This window comes from Lycorma delicatula, chromosome 10 (genome assembly GCF_047948215.1).
Source record: "Lycorma delicatula isolate Av1 chromosome 10, ASM4794821v1, whole genome shotgun sequence".
In the NCBI taxonomy this organism is placed as follows: domain Eukaryota; kingdom Metazoa; phylum Arthropoda; class Insecta; order Hemiptera; family Fulgoridae; genus Lycorma; species Lycorma delicatula.
Window position 1 is genome coordinate 78,308,250 of NC_134464.1, and position 26,318 is coordinate 78,334,567.

Genomic DNA, 26,318 nt, shown 5'->3' on the forward strand with positions numbered 1-26,318 from the left:
ATCCGGAACCGAGGGGGCTGATCTGCCGTGCCGGAAGTACAGCCGGTGGGTGGGGAGGCCCCCTTAGAGTCACAAGGACACATCCCTGGGCCGTGTATACTTGAGTGGATGTTCGGCCCAGGGATGTAGGAAGAAAAAAAAAGCAGCCAGTCGCGTCGCGCACACAGTAACAATGGCGTTGGCTGTATTGGTTGAGTACACCGTCCCACCCCTTAAAAAATCGGAATTAAAAAAAAAACCGAAAATGGTTTTTAGGTGTTCATCTGAAGAGTATTTCCAAGCTCAAATCTACTGAATATCTCGTTTAGTGTAGTCGGAAACTGGGAATACCTTCAGTCATTGTTAAAATTTTTTTACCTTTCTTCACCCTTTTCAACGTCGAATTTTAGAAAATCTAAAGTTTTTTTTTAGATATTCACATGAAGATTACACGTACCAAAAATCAAGTTGATATCTTCATTTATTACTGAGAAATTAAAAAAAAGGTTATCGGGTTTCAAACAATTCAAAAATCAATTTTAACCCTTTAAACTTGGAATTTCAAAATATCCTTTTGTAGTTTGCATTTACACCGCAAGAAGAACTAGTATACAAATTTTCATCAATTTATCTTCAATTGATTTTGCTGGGCGTTAATTATGAATGGCTCATGCATGATATGTTATTTTATATGTATAGATTTATTTATTTATAGGTCCGTGTATGAAATTTGTGGCTCAAAAATTTCCAAAACTACTAGAACAATATTATTGTTTTATTTATATTTACAAATGTTCAGCCTTGGCAAAATAATAGTCGTTTATTTCTAAAAAAATAAAATAAAAAAAATTAAAAGTTATTTACTTGTCAAACTTGTATTTACTTATCAAACTGAACAACATAAATATTTTTATCTCGTGCAAAACGTTGAATTCTTTGACCTTCAAGAAAAGCTCTTGTTATAGTTCAATTTCTATTTTTGATGTTTTAGCTAACAGTCTATTATAATAATCAGTTAATTTAAATTTAAATTACAATACCTTTTCTTTTACAGTTTTTAAATTACTACTTTTAGATTACTAATAAAATAAACTTGAATTTTCCGCAAACTTACTAAATTTGACCTTAAATTTATAACATAGATAAATTGCAATTTAAAATGCTTGTAAAATATTTCATGACTTGATAAAAATTAAGTTTTATAAAATAAAGTATAACTTTTATGAAAGTAATAGAAAAAAAAAAACTGTCGTAGTAAGTGCGCCAGAAGAGCGGATTTCCGATGCTACTTAAGAAAGAAAAGATGTTGCACTGCTTTAATATTTTTTGAATATAATATTGCTTTCAGAGTTGTAGTCGGCTTCGTTTTCGTTGTTTTTTTTTTTTTGTATTTCATGTTATGTTAGTATCGTATGTTCTTTTTTCTACAGGTTTGAATTACGCGGCTGGAACCTGTATGGTAATGAAGGCCATTATGAAACAGATTTTCATTATAATACAGGTGTTCAACCGATTAAAAGTGTACTCTTTTCAACCACTGACCAATCAGAGGCGGGTATTGTTTAATGCATCAGTTGTTTTTTTTATTTCGATTTTAATTCTATTTAAAAATTAAAAATCTCAGGGATGGTCGACCTGAGACTGTACTTCACTTCACTTCATTTACATTCATTCATATTATCCTCCGAAGTAATACCTTACGGTGGTTCTGGAGGCTAAACAGAAAAAATTAAGTAGTTAACAAGTAAGTGTTTAATTTTGAAAGTACACCAATTGGTAACTAAGTTTCTGTATTACCGCTGTTCATCCTCTGTTAATTATGCAGGATTCAAAGGAAGAAATGACTTAAACACCGACCGATTTTATTAAAGAAAAGGCAGAAGTAACGATTAATAACCTATTGCCACAGAAATGTTTAATGTATTTTAAAAAATACTCCGTAAGCAATGTATTTTATCATTGATTTAAATCAATAACCCCAATATTTACTCAGCCGTAGAAAAAATTCTGTATGCAACTCTCTGGCCATTAATTTACTCTTGCGAAGTTTACGATATTCGCCAAGGCTCTTGTAATTTACTTCGCAATCGTGCATTAATGGCTATCATGATAGGCTCGTTGCATAATGTACTATTATAATACTGCGAAGTGTATTGTTCCAGTAAATACATTATAGTTATATACTTGTTTTCTTCCTCTTTTTCACAGTATAGTTGCCTAGTTTTGACTGGATCAGTTGCTTAACACTGCTACTTGCCAACAACCCACTTCGATATTGTTACCCATAATTTCTGTAATTTTGCAGCCACGCTTACAAAAAGAAAAGGTTCAGATTGACCCAAAACGATTAAAAATTCAAACTGATTTTTGGTCATCAATCCCTTTTTTCTTTATACCGGATCACATTTTGGATCATTGTGAAATTAAAGTACTAAAATGAAACTAGCTCGATCCTGACATTTTTTACAAAAATCTGATTTTGGCTTCAAAGATGTTATTTAAAATTTGAAACCAACCCGCTCTTGGCGATGTTCACAAGAATCTAATTTTGGCTTTCTAACATGTCTCTCTTCAAGTTACAACGTGAAAGCCTTGAAAACGTATCCAAAAACCAGTTTTTTACCTCGAAATCCGGTTCTTATGAACCTATTGAAAATCAATAGTATTCTATTTCTACTAGATTTACATCATCCTACCAAGTTTCATCAGAATTAGTTAAAAATTGCAACTAGTAATAAAAAAGGTGAAAATGTAACCCGAAATCCCGGTTTTGGCTCTTAACTCCAAATCCTGTGAACCGATTCGGTTAAAAATCAATAGGGCTCTATTTCCAATAGATTTACATTACCCTACCAAATATCATCAAAGTCGGTTGAGATTTGCATCCGGTAGATTGGATGAAAAATCTTATACGCACATACATGAATATGTATAAGAACATTGCAGAATCATGTTCAAGAGACTCTAAATATTAAGCAAAAGTTAATTCCCCCTCCTCGCGACACCCTCTTAGAAAATCTGACGGGTGCAGTAGCGATTTCTGTAAATTCTCTGGAAATCCACCAAAAATTGCTTCTCCTTATGAATCTGGAATATAATAAAGGTGCCAAAGCTACTTTAATTTTAACAGCTGTTTAAGTGATGAAAAAAATACAAAAAGATTTTTTAATAATCAAAATTATTAGATATAGCCAAAAACAGAATTTTTTTTAGAAGTGGGGAACAAATTTTAAGAAACACTTTTCCAAAAATATTCACATATCGGCTAAGTTTAACAATTTGCCAAAGTAAAGTTTTCTCTTAATCTAACACCTTCTTCAATAAAGGCTAAAATAAGAAAAACAAAATTTTCAAAAAATCCTTTCTGCACTTTAGGTCTGGGGTATATAATTAAAAAAAAAAATGTAGATATATCTTGATAGTTGTGTATGTGAAGTATAAATTTTCATAAAATACTTAAAACATATTTAAACTGAAAAGAGGAGATAGAGCAAAAGAACAAAAAAATCATATATTTCAATTTTAAGGGGTGGGGATTGATTTTTTGACTTTTTTATTATTTATGTATGCATTGAAGGTAAAAAATTTGCTTTAATGAAGTTTTCTCTAAAATGCCTCTGAAGAAAATTGAAAATGGTTTTTCATGATATCGTTCATATCGTTGATGAATTTTGAAAAAGAATTAATACAGTCAGTGCCCCATATATACAAGTATTTGAGCCAAATTTGAAGAAAATTGGTTTGGTCAGGCCTGAGATATCTATAAGACCAATACGTATTTACATACGTAAATGCAAGGTTTGATAAAAAAACGGAGAATTTTGAAATTTACCTGGCTGTATAAAGTCCAGTAGTCAAATTTTTTTTTGTTCTGTACCTTTACTTGTCACTAAAGTATGTTTATATCTGTATCCACATTGGATGCTTAATTTGTTTTTGGCTGTTGAAAAGGTTGCATGAGTTTTGGTATGGTCAGCGACTTTTAATTGTGAAAAAGATTGAACAAAAGATTTACATTAAATTTTGCCTTAAGAAAGAAATAAAGTGGAAGCATCGCATTGGAAATGTTGATTGTTGGTTTTGGCGATTATTCTATGAATAAAACAAGTGTTTACAAATGGTACAAATGTTTCCAAGAGGGCCGTGAAGATATTGAATATGATGAGTGCCTGTTTGCGTGAAGCAATCCGAAGAAAATGCCTAGATTTGTAGTGAAACAATTCATGGTAATTGCGCCACGATAATGCACCTGCTTACAATTCACTGCTTTTTCTTCAATTTTTGGCCAAAAACAATACTGTTATGATACCTCAGACTGCGTATTTACCGGATATGGCATCCTGTGACTTTTTCTTATTTCCCAAGATGAAAAAAATAATGAAAGATGACATTTTGCCAACATTGAAGAGATAAAGACAGAATCGCTAAAGGAGCTAAACAACGTACTGGAAATTGCATTCCAGAGTTCTTCAAAGATTGAAAAAAGTGCTAGCAGAGATGTATTACATCTGAAAATGAGTACTTTAAAGATGAAAAAATCAGTATTGATGAATAAATAAAGATTTTTTGAGAAAAACCAAAATTTCGCGTATTTTTTTCTTTTTTATTAAACCTCGTACACATGTTTTTTTGGTCTTGGATGCTAATATGTAAAAATATGCTAAAAACACGATACCCTATTTTTGTCATGATTACCGTACTTTCCTCTTTAATATACAGACATTCTAGCTATATTCACCAGAAAAGTAAAATTGGTAATTTACAATGTACAAATTTTATTTATTTATCATCACAGTTATTAAATCATTATTACGTATTTGTTACAATAACATTTCATATATTACTATAGAACATCTCTATTTTATTCAGTAATTTTGCTCTCCATAATGCTGCACCAAAGTTTTTCCATGGTTTTTTTTTTAATCCGTAATGACAAATGCTCAATTTCCTTTTTATTATTCATATAATAATAATTCTACCATTCTTGGTGTGATCTATATAATGTATAATTGTTATGTGAATAAAGTATTTATCAGATTTTAGTTATTTATGAGTTTTAGAAGATTTTTTTAATATTCATGAAAGTGAATGATTTTGATTTTAAAACGAGGTAAATGGTTATTGATAATTTCAAGAATAAAGTATTGTTTACATTCATAATAGAATACATGAGAAGATTTCTCATAAATATACACATTAATATTGCATAAAGATAAGAAAGTAATAATAACATTTTTCCTTGTTGGCTGTCAGAAGAATAATTATTCTACATTATTCTACTGAGAAATAATATTTATAAATATATCAAATAGAAAAAAGTAAAAAATATAATTTTAAACTAGGTATTGCAAATACAAGGGATGTAAATAAAAATAATAAATTTAAATTTGTAACAAATTGGAATGTAATATATATAGATCTGTCAAACATATGTGTAATTATTTCTAATGTATGTTAATATAATTAGTTTTTGTTTACTCCTGGTGCATTGTAATGTTAATATTGTTGTATTGTTAAATTCTGTTCACTTTTAATGAGTGTGGTATTACTTATAATTTATGTAAATCTGCAAATTCATTTTATTCTGTTTAGCTGTTAACACTGAGTTAAGTTGTATGACAGTATTTGTAAATATTGATAATGTAGAAAATATGTTTCTTCTCAAGTAAATTTTATTTGAGACAATTTTGTGATTTATATTTATATAACTAGCTGGTCACACTATTTTTGAAAATAGATTTTCTATAAAATGTATAATATACTAGCCGGTCAGGGCTCGTTACAGAAAGGGCAAGTGGGCAGGGTTCCGACATTTTGTTTGTTTATTTTTATAGAGGTTTACCATTGGTCGGATCATCACAGACTTCGTTTTGTTTACTAGAGTTTATTTCTGTTTTAGTATTTTTATTAGTGTTTTGGAGTTTTTGTTTTTGTGTTTTATGTTAATAACATGTCCGAGCAGGAAGGTAGACGAAAGGGGAGGCCGAAGCGGGGTAAACCAAGTGAGGTCGTTGCTGAGGTAAGGTTCGACGATTTTTCTTCTTCTGAAGAGGAGGAGCCGCAGGCTGGGGCGTCAGGAACGTCTCTACAGGCTGACAAGAGTGTTTACATCCAAGATATTGAGAAAATGGCTGGGGGTAACGGAAGTTCAGTTGTGGTCACTAGGGCGTTTAATGAACGTTTTGATGAGTTGTTAAAGTTTATAGAGAACTCTAGAACTGATCGAGGAAAAATCATTCCTAAATTACAGGAGCTTAAACCAGTCATGACTGTCCTGGCAGAGGAGTATGAGCGGTTAGCTGCTAAGCCGGCTGAGACTCGGGAGGTTGTGATGAGGAAGACTGTTCCTGTTTCGGTCCCGGCTGAACAGCCGGTTTCAGTTTTCAGAGTAAACGATGCGTAGATATTTTAAAAGAAAAGTGCGAGGCATGTCTATCTCAAAAACAACCGGAGATGGTCTTCGTAAATTTAAGGGGACCGCTAAATCCAGCAAGGAGATGAAAGACGAATTTCAGGCGGTCCTTAAACAAAAGAGGTCGAGCTTGAAGATTCGTAATATTAAGAAAACAAAGAAGGGGTTAGTGGTCATTGCTGACGACAAGAAAACCATTAAGGTTATTTCTGACTCCCTAAAGGTCGGTTAGTCCGATATGAAAGTCGACCCTAAGAACAAGAGACGCCCAAGAATCATAGTTTATGATATAGATCGGCGACTATCTGAGGATGAGTTGATGACTCTCATTAGACAGTAGAATACTCAGATGGACTAGGCTTCTTTCAAGTCTGAATGTCGATTATTGTTTAAATCGGGTAGACGAAACAGAGCGCTACCACAATATCTTCGAGGTAAGTAATACTTTATTTAACAGCTTCACTAAGGGGGTAGGTTGTTTGTAGACTTCTCTTTTAGTCGAGTTAAGGAACATTTAGATGTCCAGCATTGTTTTGAGTGCTACAGGTATGATCACAGCGCTAAGTTCTGTTATCATCCTGCAGTATGTGCCCAATTTGGAGACGAGGGGCACAAGCGTGACGAGTGTCCTAAGGCGTCAGAGGATCCAACTTGCATTAATTGCAAACGCTCTCGAAAAGACCACAAGCATCCTGCCAATAGTAAAGAATGTAGACACTATCTGAAAGCTGTTGAAATATATTACAACTCAATATTTAATGGTTATACTTGGTCAGTTAAATGCTCAGGGTGCTTACGTTGTTCAACTTGAGCTTGATGAGATAGCGCTAGTCGAGGGTTGGATGTTGTTCTGTTACAGCATCCTTACATTCTGGTGAACTGTCAGGTTTTTTCGTTAGAAGAGGTTTTATTTTGGTTCAGATAGTATGTCCGCTGTTTTGTGCAGAAGGGAGGAGGTTAATTGCGTCTTCATTCGACAGCTCTCAAATAATCATCACGCTGTGGTCCGTGTGGATGTTCTGAACTTGCATCTGTATGTTGTAAGTTCATATTTTCAATATAAAAATCTGCTGATCGTCATCTTGACATTCTTTGATTCTCTGGTACTAGTCCAATCCTTATTGGTGCGGATGTGAACGCTAAGTCATTTTGTGGCATAGCAGTTTCACTAATGATGGCGGTGAATTAGTAGAGCTTCTTAGTTCAGCAGGGTCTTCAGGTATTTAATGTACCTGGGAAGTTCCCACCCTGCGCAGGTAATGTAGATGGGCGACGGTTGTTTGGAGGAACGAACATTGACGTTACCGTTGGTAGGTATACCCCTGTCAATGTTTGTAACTGGAAGGTAATTGATGATTGCTCAAGCGATCATCGATTGATTCTTTACGAGATTGCTGGTGGTTTGGGTGAGCGCTACTAATGTAACGTTCCGGTTCAACAGGGTCGTTTTCTACACAGGCATGCGGACTTGAAAAAAATTGTTGATTTTCTTTCGACCAGGCTTCGAGTGTGGATCGGAGTCTGGAGGTTCTGGATTTGGAGGACCTGGCAGTGAGTCTGTCGGCGGCCTTTATTGACGCCGCCGAAAATTCAATTCCCCGCAGTTCTGGTGGAGAGAGGCTTGTTCCATGGAATTATCAGCTTTTAAACTGGCTTTCAGTCGTTTGCGGAGAGCTTCTCAACGTGAGGGAGATCGGAACGGCAGGCAGTTCTTGTGACTGAATAAAGAAATCGTATACCTATTTTCACGAAGTTCGGACGGCGAAGAGCGATTCTTAGCTTCCTTTGTGCATGAGCAGGGGAACAAGGAGCCCCGAGGAGTCATCTATAGGGTATTGGGACACAAACGACGTAAGGACGTCGTTTGTTCTTCTGTCTGCCCTCTCGACCCGGTTTGGCGTAATTTTAGACATGTGTGAGATCTTATGCAAATTACTTGACGATTTACTGCCTGATGACAGTGAAGCTGGAGAAACCGCATACCATCTATCGACGCGGCGTGAGGTTGCTCAGTTTTGCGGGCATGCAGTGTCCTTGGAGAATATCGATGCTAAAGTGCGTCAAGTTATCTGCAGTTTAGGTAGGAACAAGGCCCCAGGCTTCGATGGAATGACGGCGGAGCTCCTTGTTCGTTCGGTTGGGGTTAGTATAAAAACATTCACACGCGTGTTTAATAGATTACTGTTTGGAGGATACTTCCCGGTATGTTGGAAGAAGGTTATTGTTAAATTGTTTAAAGGAGGTGATAAGGATCCCGTTGTTACTTCGTCGTATAGGCCTTTGACGTTACTGCCAGTTATTGGTAAGGTCTTGAAAAGGTTCTGTACCTGCGTATAAATGAGGGGCTTATCTCACAAAGCTTATTGATGAAAAATAAGTACGGATTTCGTCCCGGGAAGGGTATCGCGAACGCCATACTTCGCGTGATTAGTGTGGTAAGAGCTAGCGAGGAGGAATATGTTCTGGGAATTTTCCTGGACATCTCCGGTGCGTTTAATAACCTGTGGTGGTTTTCTGTCGTTTATGAATTACAAAAGAGACAATGCATTGGTAGTGAACTGCGAGTAATGAAAGTTACTTCAGGCATCGAGTTGTGCTGCTCCACGAGAGCGGGCATGAGGTAAGCAAGACGTTATCCAAGGGTTGCCCTCATGGTAATGTGTTGGGTCCATTGTTGTGAGTGGTAGAGTTTGATTCTTTTCTGCGTTTGACATTTTCCGGCAGGTCTCTCATCGTGGCTTATGCCGACGATGGGTTCCTGCTAATCGAAAGAAGCTTGCGGAGGGAGGTTGAGTTCCGAGCCACCCAGGCATGCAGGATACTAGAGTTGTGGGGTCATGAACATAAGATGACGCTCAGCCCAGGGAAGACCACAATGATGCTTCTTAAAGGCCATTTGGCAGTGAGGCGTCAGGTTCGTGTTACGATGTCAGGCCTACGTATTAAATATGTTCAAGTTCATAAGTACCTCAAGGTGTTTCTTAAGAAAAAATTGCAGTTCAAGAAGTACCTTAATTACGTCGCAGAAAAGGCCTGTCGTGCCTTAAAAAAAGTATTTTGCGCATAAATACACTTTTAGACATAAATACATAAATACATTTTTTAGACATAAATAACATTTGTCCAAAAATATTTCTTGTTTTTCAGTTTTGGCTGCTGGTGTGTATTTAAAAAGTTTCTATTATAAGTGTAGGATCTAAGGACCTGGATCTATAGAATTTTTTTTTATCCCTGGTGTTTGCAGATGATTTGAACAAACCCATCGGGTTGGTCTAGTGGTGAACTCGTCATCGCAAATCAGCTGATTTTGAAGTCGATAATTTTAACCTACAAATCCTATAAAAACAGTTACTTTTATTCGGATTTGAATACTAGATCTTGGATACTGATGTTCTTTGGTGGTTGGATTTTAATTAACTACACATCGCAGGTGTGGTCGACCTGCGACTGTACAAGACTACATTTCATTTACACTCATACATATCATCCTCTATAGTAATACCTTATGATGGTTCCAGAGACTAAACAGATAAAGAAAGATGGTTTCAAAATTATTTTCAATCCAGAGTAACAATTTCAGAAAGCTTTGTTTAAAATTTGTTAGCAATGGAGGAAAACATGATGTGGAAGTATCATCAGGTAAAAGAACGATAATGGCTTTTAGTGTACAGGATGTCATTACACGAAGACTGTACTTAGTACTGAGATAATAGAACATATATCATGTGTTTAGTATTTAGAATGTGCAATTTCGTTGTACAGTGAATCACATGTTTTTTTTTTTTTGAAATAGGGTTTTGAACAGTAAAGTGCAAAAAACCTTAATACATTTTTTAGGACAGCAGCTGTTTTAAACAGGATCAGTGATCATACTAAACAAGCGAGAGAAAAACTTAGGTGGCAAGAATGCATTTTCAGAGAATATAAGTCAACTGCTTAGCCGGCTGCCTGTGGTATGAATGGTAGCATCACGGCCTTTCATCCGAAGGTGTCAGACCTGGCATTTTCATTTTTAGTTTCAATTGGATCGAAAACAGTTAAGTTGGATTAAGATCAAAATTATAAGACAACTATACAGGAATATGGTCTTACAAAAAATATGTAAATATTATGTTTATTCTACAATAGTCACACCGAATTAAAACAAAATAAATTAAAAATTATGATTGTCCCACATAGAATTATTAATAGGCTTATGACTTTATATTTACATAGTAAAGTATAGCAGGATGTGTTCATGAAGTAAAACTAGATCACCTTGAGAATCATGTAATCATTAACTGCTAAATTTAAAAAGATATAAATCAAATGTACAGTGCGTGATTAAAATAATAGATGTTTACTATAACTATACAAATACAAAATGACTATTCTTTATTATTGAGTAATAAATCAATAAAAATATTATTAAAAACAAAAAATTATTAATAATTACTGGGAAGCTCAGTAGGTTTAAAAACACTGGACTGTTAATAATTTTTATTCCACTAATTTCAAAATTATGTTGTATTTACCTACAGTAATTATTAAGTGAGTGTTACAATTATGATTCTAGCTTGAATGGTGCTATGTGAATGATGAGTAGCTGTAATAGAAAAAGTGGGAGATATATATCATTATCCAAGAACAGCTAATGCATTTTTTTACAGAATCAATATTATTATGTCATTGAATTTTAAGATAATACTAATTATTTCTTAAGAACACTGAATCTTGTGCATTTCCATTCAATATAAAAGTAAAATTTCCTCAAATAATTTTTATTAAAAACAGCATCTTAATCGTGGTTCGTTTTATAGCAATTTTTTATATGTAGTATCTTCATGTATCTATTTTAATATTATTTCATATGTATTTATATTCTAAATAATATGGATTTTAATCACACTAGTTCTTATTTTATAATTATTTGGGCGTTTTGTGACCCTGCTATGATGAAGGTTTTACTATAGTTTCCCTTGAAAAATCCAGGAAAATAATAGAACAGTTCTTTCTTGTTTGAAGTATTGTGATCACGAAATATTTCGGTTTTCACATTTCACTTCCTTTTTTATTTTTTTTTTTACCTTTTTTTTACTTCCTTGTACGAAGTAAAGGAGTATTTTGATAGTGTAACATTTCGGTTTTCGTATTTCAACGGAAATATCCATTTTGACCTTCCTGAATCCATTTCAATTAGTTTCGGCGTAATGTCTTACGTACTTATGTATGTATGTATCTCACATAATTCAAAAACGATTAGCCATAGGTTATTGAAATTTTGGATTTGGCACTGTTGTAATATCTAGTTGTGCACCTCCCTTTTTGATTGCAATCAAAATTAAAATTTTAATTAGTGAAATATTTGGATCATAAAGGGAAGACACATCAGTTCGAATCAGACTTCATCTCCTTTTGTTTTTTTTTAATTTGTGTGTGTAAAAAAAAATTCAATAATAACAATAAAAAAATGAAAAAATCAGAAGTTAGTGAAATAAAATTTTATGTACTTTTATAAATGTGTATATGTAATTTAATAGGCGTACAAGGAAGTCATATGGTGTCCACATCAGATCTGGTGAAACATCCGATTCTTTAATATTAATTGAAAATTATAATTTAGAATCAAATTTCTTAGCAAAATCTTCTAAAATTGTATATTTATGTCTAAAAAAATCATTTTATTTATAGTAAATTATGTTAAATAAAAAATCCATGTAGATCAAAGTTTCTTTGGTAAATTTGGTCCGTATAAAATTTGTATTGGGCAGATTCAAACGTAATGATTAAGAAAAGGACATATTTGTGTATCATTTTGTGGATGTTATCTGGAACTAACTAAAAGGAAATTAGAACACTGAGTTATGTAATCCTATCTTCTGGTTTTCATTTAATGAAATCAGTTTAGCAGCTATCAAGAAATACCTGCTAACATGTTTAGAATAACGAACGGCATGGTTTATTTTACAGAAGTTTAATATGATCTAAAAATCTATTTAAAAAAACAAAATTTTAAAACAGGTTCATTAGGCGCTCTTTTTCGATCTTGTCAATAATATTCTGAGTTTTATTAGCTTTTTGAAGTTTTTTTTTGTTCGAGTGCTTAAGATATTTACTTAATAAAACATAGAAATGTCATTATTAATAAGTTAGTTTTACATAGTATTATTTTATAATATTTAGTTACAAATCACAGTAAAAAAAATGTGGATAAACGATTCCCCATCCACAGATGAATTTGCTTAAAATGTTTTAAAAATTTTATAACATTATAATGTTATTTTTTGATAGATTATAAACTAGAAAAAAAAAACTTTAAAACATTTTTTTAAAAATAATGTTGAATATCTCCCACCCCTAATTCCGATTGACTTAAAATTTTGGAATTTTAAAGTACGTTCATCGTACTAGAACTCAATCTTCTACAATCAATAAACAAAAAGACAAAAACAATCCATCCTTTTTTTAAGTTTTTCAGATTTTTAACCACCTATGCCCAAATTTGAACCATTTTCAAAGAATTTATTTTGAGCCAATTTGTCGGTATTAATCAAAATACCGACAAGCACACGTATGTTTGTAGACACATTTTCGGAAATTTCTATGATTTTTACTTCCTTGTACGAAGTAAAGGAAGTATTGTGATTGCAAAAAATTTCGGTTTTCACATTTCAACGGAAATATCCATTTTGACTAGTTTCGGCGTGACGTCTGTACATACGTATGTATGTATCTCGCTCCAATAACTAAAAAAACGATTAGCCATAGGATGTTGAAATTTTGGATTTAGGACTGTTGTAACATCTAGTTATAGACCTCTCCTTTTGATTGCAATCAACTGAACCAAAAGTGTCCAAAAAAGCCCAAAATACAAAACAATTGCAACGGTTTTGGACTTTTTCTTAACTCCAGTAATAAGCCCTCATTGGGTGATTTTCAACGTTATATCATAAGTGGTACTTATTTTCATTGGTTCCACAGTTACAACCAAACGAATTTTTAATTAATGAAATATTTGTATCTTACAAGGGGAAGGGCACATCACTTTAAATCAGACTTCGACTCTTTTTTAAATTTTTTTTTTAATTTAAATATATTGATTTATTAATAATTATTAACTTCTGATTGTAAAAAAAAATTACAATAAATAATAATTAAATAACAATAAAAAAAATATATCAGAAGTTATTAATGAAATAAAATTTTAGGTAATTTTCATTTTAAAAAAAAATGGTTATATGTAATTTAATAGATATACAAGAAAATCATGTCCTGTCCACATCAGAATTTTTTTATATCTGTGCAATAGCACATCTACTCGTTCCTTAAGTGATCTATGTAATGTATTGTTATGAACTGATTAGAATAAAATATTTGTTTATTGGCAGATATGTATTTTTTTAAATATTTATAATGGACAAGAATTAAAAATATATAAACTAGAAATGAGTAGAATATTTCTAAGTAAACTAAAAGAATTAAAAGCTACATTGAATATTGGGTTAATCGTGTGAAAAGAATAAATTGCGGAAGAATATGTAAGTTATTAGGCAAGCATAAGGAATTAGGTATAGAGCTGAAGGGCATCCAATAAAAAAAGGAAGGATCACTGTAACTGTTATAAGCCCAAAATATTTTTCCTTTTTTTTTCCCCCCATCTTGGTGCTGGATCTGCTTTGATATGAGCCCCAAGGGAAATTTAGGAGGAATTATTCACTTCTATTTCTTCTACCATGTTTGTCTGGATAATTTTTACTGAAATCATGGACACCTTGTGCCACAATCACTCTGTCTGCAGCACAGTCCCAATGATATTTTGTGAGAAAAGCCCGTTGAATTCTTTCCAGCATGCTTCCCTTTGCTGCAAGAACCAATTACACAAGATCTCTCTGTGTGTTCTAGAGTATCCTCCTCCCAGCAGTAATCACAATTCGTAGAGGATTTCAGCATCCACACAAATAAGTATGCCTTAAAATACCTTTGACCGGTAAGGATATGGGTCAGCTCATACCCCAGTTCCTTGTGTATGTGAGCATTTCTGGAGGTCCAGAATCAGTCTATGGGTCCATTTTCCATTCGTTGACTGATCCATCTCTTCTGCTTCCTGTGGAAAAGTAATGCCTCCACATCTGCATTACCTGCTCAAGTATGTTACCATATCCTGGACAAGATGGTGTAATACCCTATTGCTTAAAACAATACCTCTGTGGATTGATTGACTTTGTTCCCTACCTCCTTTATCTTTGATACTTTTTCCCAGAAGTGTTATTATGAAAACTGAGTTAGCCACTATTTTGGCATCTGTGTCACTTTGTAGCCGTTGGTGAGCCATCTGGTCCATGTTGAGGTACAATTGCAACTTGGCTTTTGAGCGTATCTGAGGATTCTGTTTTGTAAAGTAGTTTCATAAAGAGGTAAATAGTGTCTTAAGTATTTATCAGATAGAGGCAGATATCCCCCAATATTTTATTAATTGTTTATAATGAAACAATTTGATTTATTTATAGTTAGTTTTTAGGTGTTTACACTAATATATAACAGTCTGTTTCAATCCCTTGAACAGATAGTTTGTGATTCAGGCAACCAGTTTATATATTCTTCTAGTGGTTTCTACTAATTTATCCCCAATGAAGTTTTGAACAGTACTCTCATGATTTTTACAAATTTACAGAAAATTTTATTAAAATTAAAAGTTTACTTTTAACATATTTTATAATTCATGTGTTATCAACGGGCTGATGCTAAATTACGTGTACTTTCCTGTTTTTTTATACATGAGATGAGAAATGAATTTTAAAATATATGAAAATTCCCAAGCTGACTTGAATTCGATTCAAAAACCTTCCGGATGAAAGTTGGAGGTACTGCCATTTTGTCTCAGAGGCAGTTATATCAGAAAGGTTAACTGTGGTTGATATATGTTTAATATTTAATTCTTTAAACTATCTTTTTAAATTTATTGTAGCATGCAATCTCCCAATTATAAAGATATGTTTTTTTTATGGTGATGAGTGATAAAAAGTATGCTAGACCCTTATTGAAAATACAACTGATGGGAAGCCATTATGCTGACCACTTAATCTACTTGGAAGATCTTATTGTACTCTTAATAAGGTAGATTGAAATAAATTATTAGATTGAGTTAGCTTTTTTCTTTTAATTCTTTACTCAGGAAGTAGATAGATTAAAATGGTATTTAAAGTAAAATTTAATTTATGGAGAATAATTTCTTATTTATTAATAATTACCTGTTGTATGGCAGAAATTAATTTAATGATGGTTGGAACAACAGAATTAGTCTATCATTGTGTGAAATTGATTAAATGTGAAGATAATAATTATGTGGACTGTTGTATGTAAATTTGTGCATATTAATTTTTATGATACCTTTGTACTAGTTTTATTCCTTTTCAATAATGAACTATGCATAGATTTAATATATATTTTATTCTAAATGGCCTGTTTAGAAATTACATCACAGTATTTTATATTCTTTTAAATCCACCTCTATGATATCATCTTTCATTGTATTTGTTTGTAACCCCCCTCCCCCTTTCCTTACAATATTGCATTGTATGCAGATTATAAAAAGTATTTAATTTTTATGAACTTTTTTTTGATTAAATTTTTTAGTGAAAATTAATATAGCTTTCTTAAATGAGCTTCCTCAATATGTTTTTTAATTCATGCCTGTTTTTGATGAAAAGGTACTTGCAATAAAAGAAAAATTATTTTCTTTCAAGTGCTACAAGATAAGTAACAATTAAAAAGAAGAAATAGTGTTAATTGATACATTAAAATTGGACTATTGCCATGTTCTTAATATGGAATCAAATTGCTATAATTCTTTTTTAAAGATATTTTTTGTCAATTTACAATTACTTTTTTTCAAGTGTGGCTTTTTGTAATAGTTTTTATAACCACTTTTTAATGTATATATATATATTTTTTTTTTAAATGGTTTCTTACTCCTTTACTATTATCTTTTTTCTGAGAAAAATGAATAATGATAAGTAAAAACTTAATTTATCCAAACATGGGGAAAGAAATAAATATTAAATAAACTCTCCTTTTAACCCGTCCCATCCAAAAAATATAACTAATTTAATAAACAGTCTCTAAGTGGACAAGATCTAGTTAATTAAAAAAAAAAGACAAATATCTATAACTGGCCAGCCAATTAGTATAGTGATCTGCAAACTGACCTCTTCTTCCATAATTACTAGGTTCAATTCTCAGTAGTGATATTTTTCTTAATTTCACTCTCATAAAAAAAATTATCTCTTTAATTGAATAAATGTTTATAAAGTGAATAAATTAATTAATTAATTAAAATTTGGTGGAATAAATTTCCAATTAATCAAATAGTAATTGCAATACCAGTGTGATGTGTCATAAAAATATTGACCCATTCATTTATTTTTATATTTAAATAAACTTCTGAATGAGTTTTTATAATTATTAGACTCTTATATTAGGTATTATTAAACATTTAATTACCAACATACGTTTAATAATTTTTAAAACATTTACAATATATGTCTAATATTTTAATGTGTTTATTACTCTGATTTAAAAATTTTTATTTATGTTTGTACATATTTGTGATATTTAATGCAATTAGATTGTATATTATTTTGTATAGTTTAAATTTGTTTTATTATCTGTTGATTTTTTTTTACCTATCTTTATGACCTGTGTAATACTATAATAACAATCATGACAAAACATGATAACGCTTTTAAAGTATCAACATTTTTTTAAACTCATTTTCAAATTTCAGTTTTTTTTTTATGTAAATAATTCTGTAGGTCCTTCATCAGTTTATTTTAGTGGCTTTAAAGTGTAAATATGGAATTAGCTAGCTTCACTTTGGAATGCTTATATAATTAATTCTGTAAAGATATTCTGAAAGTGCAATTTCCTTGTAAATTGAAAATGAGTTGTTAAAATAGCAATCAGTTGTAATATTCCTTTTTTTTAACAACAATATTGTGTAACAAAGTAAATGCAATTAAGATATGGGCTTGCATATGGTGGGATGACTGCCTATTTGGAAAAAGAAGCATATTCAAGAATATATATGGTATGAAAAAATGTGAAAATATTTTATTTTTATTAGAACCTCCGTGTTTAAAATTTTCAATATAAAATTCTGGTTTAAAATATAAATAATGTTAAATAATTACAGTTCTACAATTTGCCAAAGATTTAGCTCAAAAATCTAGCTGTGTAGCTGCCTAGACATTGATTAAGTAGTCAGTGAAATTTATAGATCTTGCTCTCTTCATAAATCTAATTGAAGTCACACTCTGTTAATATTCCATTATTGTGTTTTCTAAAATATTTTGGCTCTCTGATCTATTTCTAGACCAGATGATGATGAATTAATAACAGCAGTATTTTTTTGATCAATACTATGTACAATACATAGTATTTTTATGTACAATACTATGTACTTATTATAGTACTATGTACTTATTATAGTACTTGTAATATTATACTACTTTTATGTACTATACTGTTTTGGGGATCATCTAAACAAAGTTTAGAAAAAATTTTTAGGCTACAGAAAATAACATTGAGGTATGGAGGTAGATTGCAGTTTTAAGGAAATATGAGACGTATATTCTTTATAAATACCTATTAAAGACTTATTTATTAAGTCTTTAACATTGCTTATTAAAGAATTAAAATTAATCCTACCTCATCATTATTCATTTTTGAAGCAGAAATCAGTTACGGGTGAATGGATTTTTAACTAAATGTTGACACCCATAATTAAATGAAGTCATACATCACCTAACTACAAAAATATTAGTTTTGAGGTAGAATCTCAGTTGGAATTTCATGAATAGATTCTTTCATCTTTCCAGCCAGTACAAGAGATGTAGAAACAAGATTTTGGAACTCCGTAGGATTATGTTATTTGAATTTAAGTCACCTTGGCAGTTTTCAGTTGAAAAATTAAAATGGAAGTAGTGTGTTAGTACTTATCTCGTAAGAAGTTTCACTTTTTATTTCAAGTTGGGATTGCATTAGTGGTAAGACACATTGGTTTTTGCTCAGCTGTTTTTAGGTATTTTTGATTGATTTTTTTGGTGATTTTCTTGGATTAGTGAATTGGATTTTATTGGTGGAAGGTTGATGGACATGGAAACAAAATTTGGTGAGATTTGGACAACGAACTGATTAGATATTTAGATTTTTCTGTTTTTCTTATGCTATAACATAGGAGTTGGATGTATTTAACCAAATAATTTACTTAGAATTATTCTAAGTTAAACTAAAAAACTGTGCAAGAATATTACGTCATGTAATTTGAAGTAAACAGGGACTTTGAAAATTTTTCGTCTTCGAGGCGATGTTCACAAAGACAATTATAAGGGGGATCACTTTTTCTATTTTTTCCGACTCCTTGTTCGTCCCAGACCAAAACCCACAATCACTATCTATCCAGGCCTTCGCTATCTCCTGACCCCCAACCCAAAAAACTCTAAAAAATACTCCTCCCAAAAAAATCCTAGCCCAGCCAAATCCTTCCGTTTCTAGGCGTTTCACGCCATTCCTGACCTATCCGACCCCTGACCCAAAACAGTCCCCCAAACAAATTCCACTTTATTTTTGACAACATACAAACACATGCCTCCCCCCAAAAAAAATCCCATCCCTCTGCCTCCGGCCCCCTTGCAAATCGCCGTGTGGGGTCTAGTTATCGAGTGGTTTTCAACCTTGAACAAGGATCTGTGGTTACTTTTTAATTTCAGTAACCCTTTGTTGAGATATGGCTGATCAACCATTTTAGACGACGAGGAGTCTGACCCGCTCCACAGTATGCGGAGACATTCAAAGAAGATCAAGAAATATCAAAGAAAGCAAATCGAAGAGATTATGACGAAGGCTGAAAAACCAGTAAATACTCTTAGCAGGCCGATTGGGCACAAATGGGGCCCGAAAGTTGATTATGGCCGCCGCGACTTCCATAATGTTACATGCCACACCAACGTGGCACGTCGCTTTCAATATTCAGCGGAACAAGAAAAAGCTAAATGCGTTGCAACGGAGGATAAATCTTAAGATCACATCCGCGTATAGAACGGTGTTTACTATAGCGGCGGGAGTCCTCGCGGGGGTCCCGCCGATCCAAATTTAGGCGAGGAAACGCTTACGCATCTATGAGGGAATGAGTCGGCAAGATGCGACAGACATGCTAATGCAAGAATGGCAGGCCATGTGGGACACCGCCCAAACGAGCAACTGGACAAAAAGGTTGATCCCCAGACTGCGCCCATGGTTGCAGAGATGTCACGGGGGACAGAGGTGGGGTATTACATCCCCCAGCTCCTCTCTGGCTATGGGGGATTCGGAGAACACCTACAAAGATTTAAAAGAAGAGAATTTAACAATTGTATATATTGCTGATATATCGATTCACCGGAACATACTTTCTTTACCTGTGAAAGATGGTCAGACATCAAAGAAAGGAAGCAATGGACGATAACTGGTTCCGGGAATTAATATAAGAAGACCGGTTGGGAGGGACCGGGGAACGAGGTAGTCGGGTCCGGATTGCCCCTCTCTGGTTTGATGATGATGGTTGATGATGAGACAATGATAATGAGACCCTTGATTGACATGTAAGTTCATAGGGCAACAAATTGAAAAGATGAAAAGACATCCATATGTAAATAGAAGAGCACGACCAAGGAATATAAATAGTTATTTATAAGAGTAAAAGAGAATAAATTTTTGCATAGAAGAATTAAATAGAAGAGCTAAAGAGAACGAAATACAAGAGTTAAAATAGAAGAGTAAATAGATGTATTAAGTAGAAGAGGTAATAATATAAGATAGCTATGGGAGCTAGTATTTGGATAACGATTAAAAAAAAAAAATTGAAAAGAGATCGAGTCCCGGTTGCTAGAGAGGGGCCTGGACTACCCCTCTCTGGTTTGTTAGAGACAAGGCACAAGACGAATTCCTCAAAAGAACTGAACCGGCGAGTCGACCTGCCGTACCGTACATACATCCGGTGGGCAGGGAGGCTCGTTAGAGTCTAGACACACTCTTCTTGGGCCGAGCTAAGCTGAAATGCAAATCCATCCCAAGCAGAGGGAAAAAGTTTCACTTTTTATACTTTAGGAATGGATTAAGCTTAACTAATATCTTACCCTATTCTCAGTTCTATTTCTATAATGAATAATTATATTAATTAGGCCTGTTAACTAATTTGGATTATATTATGTTTAATTATTAAGTTGTTTTATGTGTGGTATTGATTAATTTTTATTTTATTTTTTCAGCGATACACATGATGTTAATGAAAAGGATTTCTTTTTAGGTATGTAATGATAAAATAGTTTTTTATAACGATTAATTGATTTAAGTAAGCCATTGAGATTGTGTTATAGATTTCTGAGATGACACAATAATTGTTCATAATTTTTTCATACCAGTGAAGTTGATAATATTAACGATAATATTAATTATTTTCAATTGAACAATTATTGATAACATAACTTGAGAAAATTTTCCTGCTAATATTATTGAAACAAACAGCTGAACTGAATATTCGATCCACTGTTTCACAAATTAAACATTTTTCTGAACAATTCTTAGTGATGCAACATTAAATTTACAATTTATTTTGGATATTTTGAATTATTTTTGTACTGAATAATGAAAAAATGTAAATTTTCAGAAAAATAGTATAAATTTTGGAGTATTCAAAATGTTTCAAAACTACTAGCCAACTTGTGGGAAGATATTTTTTATGAAAAAATAAAGGGAAATACTTTTTATAAACCTGTTTACTTAAAAGCATCATTTTTTCTTTGTATTTTCGTTGTAGAAATTCATTAAGGAAATTTGATCCAAAATTTTTATTTCTCTATTTTGAAATTTTAGAACATAATACTTCATATTATATTTATATATAGTAAACAATTGATTTTAGGGAAAGATTTTATAAGGAAATACAAAAAAATTAAAATAAATTTAAGTTATAATAATTCACATGTTAATATTTATTGTAAATTGTAAAATAAATTACAGCTAACATTAGTAAACTAAATAGGTGGTTATATTTTACAGTAACTGCAGTTTCCTGTAATGATAATGATTAAGTTGTCATTACAGCTAGTTTACAGTTGTGATTATCATTGTAGGGCAAGGATTTATTTTAAAAAAGAAGCAAGTCAGTCTGCTTAACTTTGAGCAAACAGAAACACAGGACTGTTAAGGTTACAGCTGTTTTATTAGATAGCTTGTAGTTTTTAAGGTTTAATTTTTCCTTGAACCAAACTATAAGTATCCTGGCTATATAAACTTTAAAGAAGAATTTATAGCAAAAAAATTTTCAGTAAAATGAGTATTCTGAAGGTGAGGAAGAAAGTGCCCATCACAAAAAATAACTTTCTGTTGTGTGAGAAGCTCTGGTCATGAATAGCACAGGAGAACTTTGAATGTTGTCATCGCATTAGAAATCTAAAGACAGTGCCAGAAATGTTCTTAACTCAGAGTGGACCATTTTTTCTTGTCAAGGCTGGAATCAGCTTGGTTAATAAAATGTTAATCCAACTTGTTCACACCCTCCTTGTTGAATGACAGTGATTAAACTTTAAAACGTTTTTAAATACAAATAGTTTGAGTATTAACATCATTCTTTAAGTGTTTAATTTTTTTTTTATGGATCTACTATTTTGATCTTTAGCCATTTCCAAAATTACGCTTGATGTACTGGTGGAGGGGGTCCATGATTTCACATTTATTTCAAGCATAATAATTATTTTGACACTATCTTATTTCGTACATTTTTGTTCTTATATCTTGCAAAAATAATAGCATTGCATATTAATATCAAAAAATGAATAGTGTTGCTGTTCATAACCTTAGCACACCTGGCTGGTCTAGTGGTTAACTCGTCATCACAAATCAGCTGATTATTTTGAAGTCAAGAGTTCTAAGATTCAAATTCTTGTAAAGGCAGTTACTTTTATACAAATTTGAATACTAAATCGTGGATACCGGGGTTCTTTGGAAGTTGGGTTTCAATTAACCAAACATCTCAGGAACAGTCGACCTGAGACTGTACAAGACTACACTTCATTTACATTCATACATATCATCCTCTGAAGTAATACCTTATGGCGGCTAAACAGAAAAAATAGAGAGGATTCAAACCTCAGAACTTTCAACTTTGAAAATCAGTTTTTAAACAAGTGATTTGCAACTACAAGTCAACCACTAGACTAGGTGGGCAGGTCTATTATGGATAAAAAAGATTTACCTCTCATATTTATTTGGCTTTTATTTTATCATGTAATTAACAGAATAATTACGAGTATTAAATGTTTTTATTACCTTTAATTATAGAATATAAATGAGGGTTTATATACTTGAATCAGTTGATAATAGATACATTAATTATGATTACAGTGTTTAACAAAATCAAATCTTATTAAACATGATTGAATGCTTAGTAGTATTTAGATAAGTAAACTTCATCATTTTATGTAGCATGAAGACGCCATTAGTTACAACCGCCTACAACAACATTGCATAACTTGATCAGCTATGCCGACTAATTCATTTTTGATTTTCAATTCAATCATCTATATTTAATAATTTCCATATTTTCAAATTTTTGAAATTTTGGGAGCTCATGCATTAGAGGCTTTTTTAATGATTAAAATATTCACTAAAATTGTTTTTAAATAAATTAAATCAACATTTTAAAAAAAATGTGTGATTTTTTTAAAACTTTGGGTGCTATTTCATAAGCAGAGAGGTATTAAGTTATTTTAGTAACTTTATTGTTTAACAAAATAAGTTTTGAGCATTAAAAATTTGAAATTGCAAAAAAACATTTCATTTGGTTAGGCCACTCCCATACTTAAGGAAAAGCATTCAGGGGAAATTCATTTGTAAGAAAATAACCCCTAAGTGGTGATAATTTTTTTTTAAATTGTTAAAAAATACAAAGATGCAGCCTTAATTCTAAATAAACAAAGTAGTAATTTTCTAGGAAGGGTGAACATTTTTGGGTAATTTTTTTTAGTACTAAAGAGTAAGGCCTATGAAAAATTAAGATTTTTATATTTTAAATGCAACGGGTAACTTGCAAGATGGATTTAAATTTAAAATATATTTTTTTAAAATAATAATTAAAAAGATATATTTTTTTATTATCTGACTATTGGTGGCAAATAAAAACTACCATTAACTCCTTTTCTGAAGCATTTATAGATAAAAATATATAAAATCATTTTTTTGGGGAGGGGTGAATGTTAAATAGCGTTTTTTGGTAATATATGATCTTGATAAAAAACAGATAACAGATTGACATGCAGTACTCCTAACAACATTCTCCAAAGAATCTTAATTTAAAGCAAAAGTTACTTTGGACTCGGCAAAACAATTTTATTACTTTTATCTTGATGTATAATGTACTACAATAAAAGATTTAGTGTATTTTTTAATACAGTTCATCATGCATATCAAAATCAAAATTTAAAAAAAATATATTTTTATAGAAACAGTTTTAATTTCCTCTTTTTTACGAATATGGTTTCTTTTTTACGAATATGGTATACTTGAATAAAATAATTAAAAAAAATATAAGGTTAAAATATGGGCTGTTATCTTTATTCTTTATTTTTCAATTGATTTATTATTTAGGTGATGGTTGGTCTTTGAAAAGAAACTGATATTACAAATTGAGATGTTTTGTTTTGTTCACCAAGCTACAACCATATACCTAATTCTGTTAGATCATTTCTTATCTCTTAAAAATGGATCTTTGTCAAATTTTTCTGATGAATCTGTTTGATAGATATATTGAGGGAGAGTGGTACAAACATTCTTTTTCTAAACTTTTAGGTATGTGATTTTGGGTATATTTCTTGGGTTTACTTCCCAATTGTGTATATTTTTAAGTACATTTTTGTGATATTAGCATAATTATCTCTTATTAGAATGAGGTTTCCCTTATTGAAGGGATTTTTTATTTGCAATTCTTTAAAGATTGTTGGTCAATAATTGTTTCTTATTTTTCCTGGAGATGCCTTTAGAAAATTGTGCTGAAATTTCTTTTAAATTTATAATAAATTTCTTTTTAAACTTATAATATCTTCTCAGTTCCTCTTTAGCTAATCTCATCTAAGAATTTTTGTCTTTTTTTTTTTTTTTGTCTTCAGTCATTTGACTGGTTTGATGCAGCTCTCCAAGATTCCCTATCTAGTGCTAGTCGTTTCATTTCAGTATACCCTCTACATCCTACATCCCTAACAATTTGTTTTACATATTCCAAACGTGGCCTGCCTACACAATTTTTCCCTTCTACCTGTCCTTCCAAAATTAAAGCGACTATTCCAGGATGCCTTAGTATGTGGCCTATAAGTCTGTCTCTTCTTTTAACTACATTTTTCCAAATGCTTCTTTCTTCATCCATTTGCCGCAATACCTCCTCATTTGTCACTTTATCCACCCATCTGATTTTTAACATTCTCCTATAGCACCACATTTCAAAAGCTTCTAACCTTTTCTTCTCAGATACTCCGATTGTACAAGTTTCACTTCCATATAAAGCGACACTCCAAACATACACTTTCAAAAATCTTTTCCTGACATTTAAATTAATTTTTGATGTAAACAACTTATATTTCTTACTGAAGGCTCGTTTAGCTTGTGCTATTCGGCAGTTTATATCGCTCCTGCTTCGTCCATCTTTAGTAATTCTACTTCCCAAATAACAAAATTCTTCTACCTCCATAATCTTTTCTCCTCCTATTTTCACATTCAGTGGTCCATCTTTGTTATTTCTACTACATTTCATTACTTTTGTCTTTTAAAAGTAGTTTTTCATTTTTAAGGGAAATTTCAAAACTTACAGTAAATATTATTTTACTGAAGTAGATCTCATAAATTTTGGTGTATTATCCTTACTGAAATGAAATATGCTGGTTTTGAAAAATTATTTTGCATCCATTTTTGTCTCTTATTGTTTTTTCTCACTCTTCCTGTAAGTGTAAGTTAGAAGAAATCCTTTCTCAGCAATAGCTTACCACCTAAGGGACAACATACTGTCCAGAATTTAAGTTTTCAATTTTTCTGATCTCAGCATCTTTTTAAATTCCCGTTTTTACATTTAACCACGTTTTAAATTTCCACTTGGGATTAATAACAAACTTTTTGTGCATACTTTTCCAAAAAAAATACCCTTCGGAAGTAACGTCAAATTTCAGCTCTCTATCTGCTTGGTAAACTATATAATTATCGTTTATAGTTTTGTATGGTAACTTATACTAGGGTGATAAAAAAGTAGCAAGAATTTTTTAATTCTGTGTGGTACGTCTTTTCGACCAAGTTCATATTTTTCCCGATATGAGATATTACTGGCTATAATGTACGAGGGATATCTCTAAAGTAAAGGCCGCTGAAAAATTTCTCTTCATTAGATTAGCGAACTTGTGTTGTTCATGGTCACACCTAGTAATGTACACTGCATTATTGTCTAAGTTGTCGAGTTGTAGTATCTTTGATTATGTGTGGGTTATTACGTTATAAAATGAATAGGAAAATCGATGTTGCCGCCGACTCTTAAATACGTGGAGTCGAACTTTTTTAAACCATCAAAACGTTCAGCCGGCTGAAATTCATAGGCAATTGGTCGCTGTGTACGGTGATAATGTAATGAATGAAAGAAACGTCCGAAAATGGCGTGAAAGGTTTAGAAATAATAGAATTAATGTGCACGATGAAGACGTTCGGGGAGGCCCTCGAAAATCACCGAGGGCTTATTGAAACGCGTCGATGATAAAACCAGAAAAGATCGTCGCTCAACGATTTTCGACCTGGCCCTTCTTTTTCCGGACGTTTCAAGAGCTGTTATTAGTCGCATTGTTCATGACCATTTAGGCTTCAGAAAGGTTTGTGCACGTTGGGTGCC

At 32.0% G+C, this 26,318-nt stretch overlaps 1 protein-coding gene across 1 annotated transcript in view; it reads left to right on the forward strand.

Annotated features, from left to right (window-relative positions):
* The window catches only part of FucT6 (alpha-(1,6)-fucosyltransferase 8), a 120,951-nt gene that overhangs the window by 35,834 nt on the left and 58,799 nt on the right, over window positions 1-26,318 (forward strand). Inside the window, exon 2 of the mRNA XM_075376662.1 lies at window positions 20,674-20,711. Within this exon, the coding sequence (XP_075232777.1) occupies window positions 20,674-20,711 (38 nt within the window). The remainder of the gene's footprint in view (window positions 1-20,673; window positions 20,712-26,318) is intronic.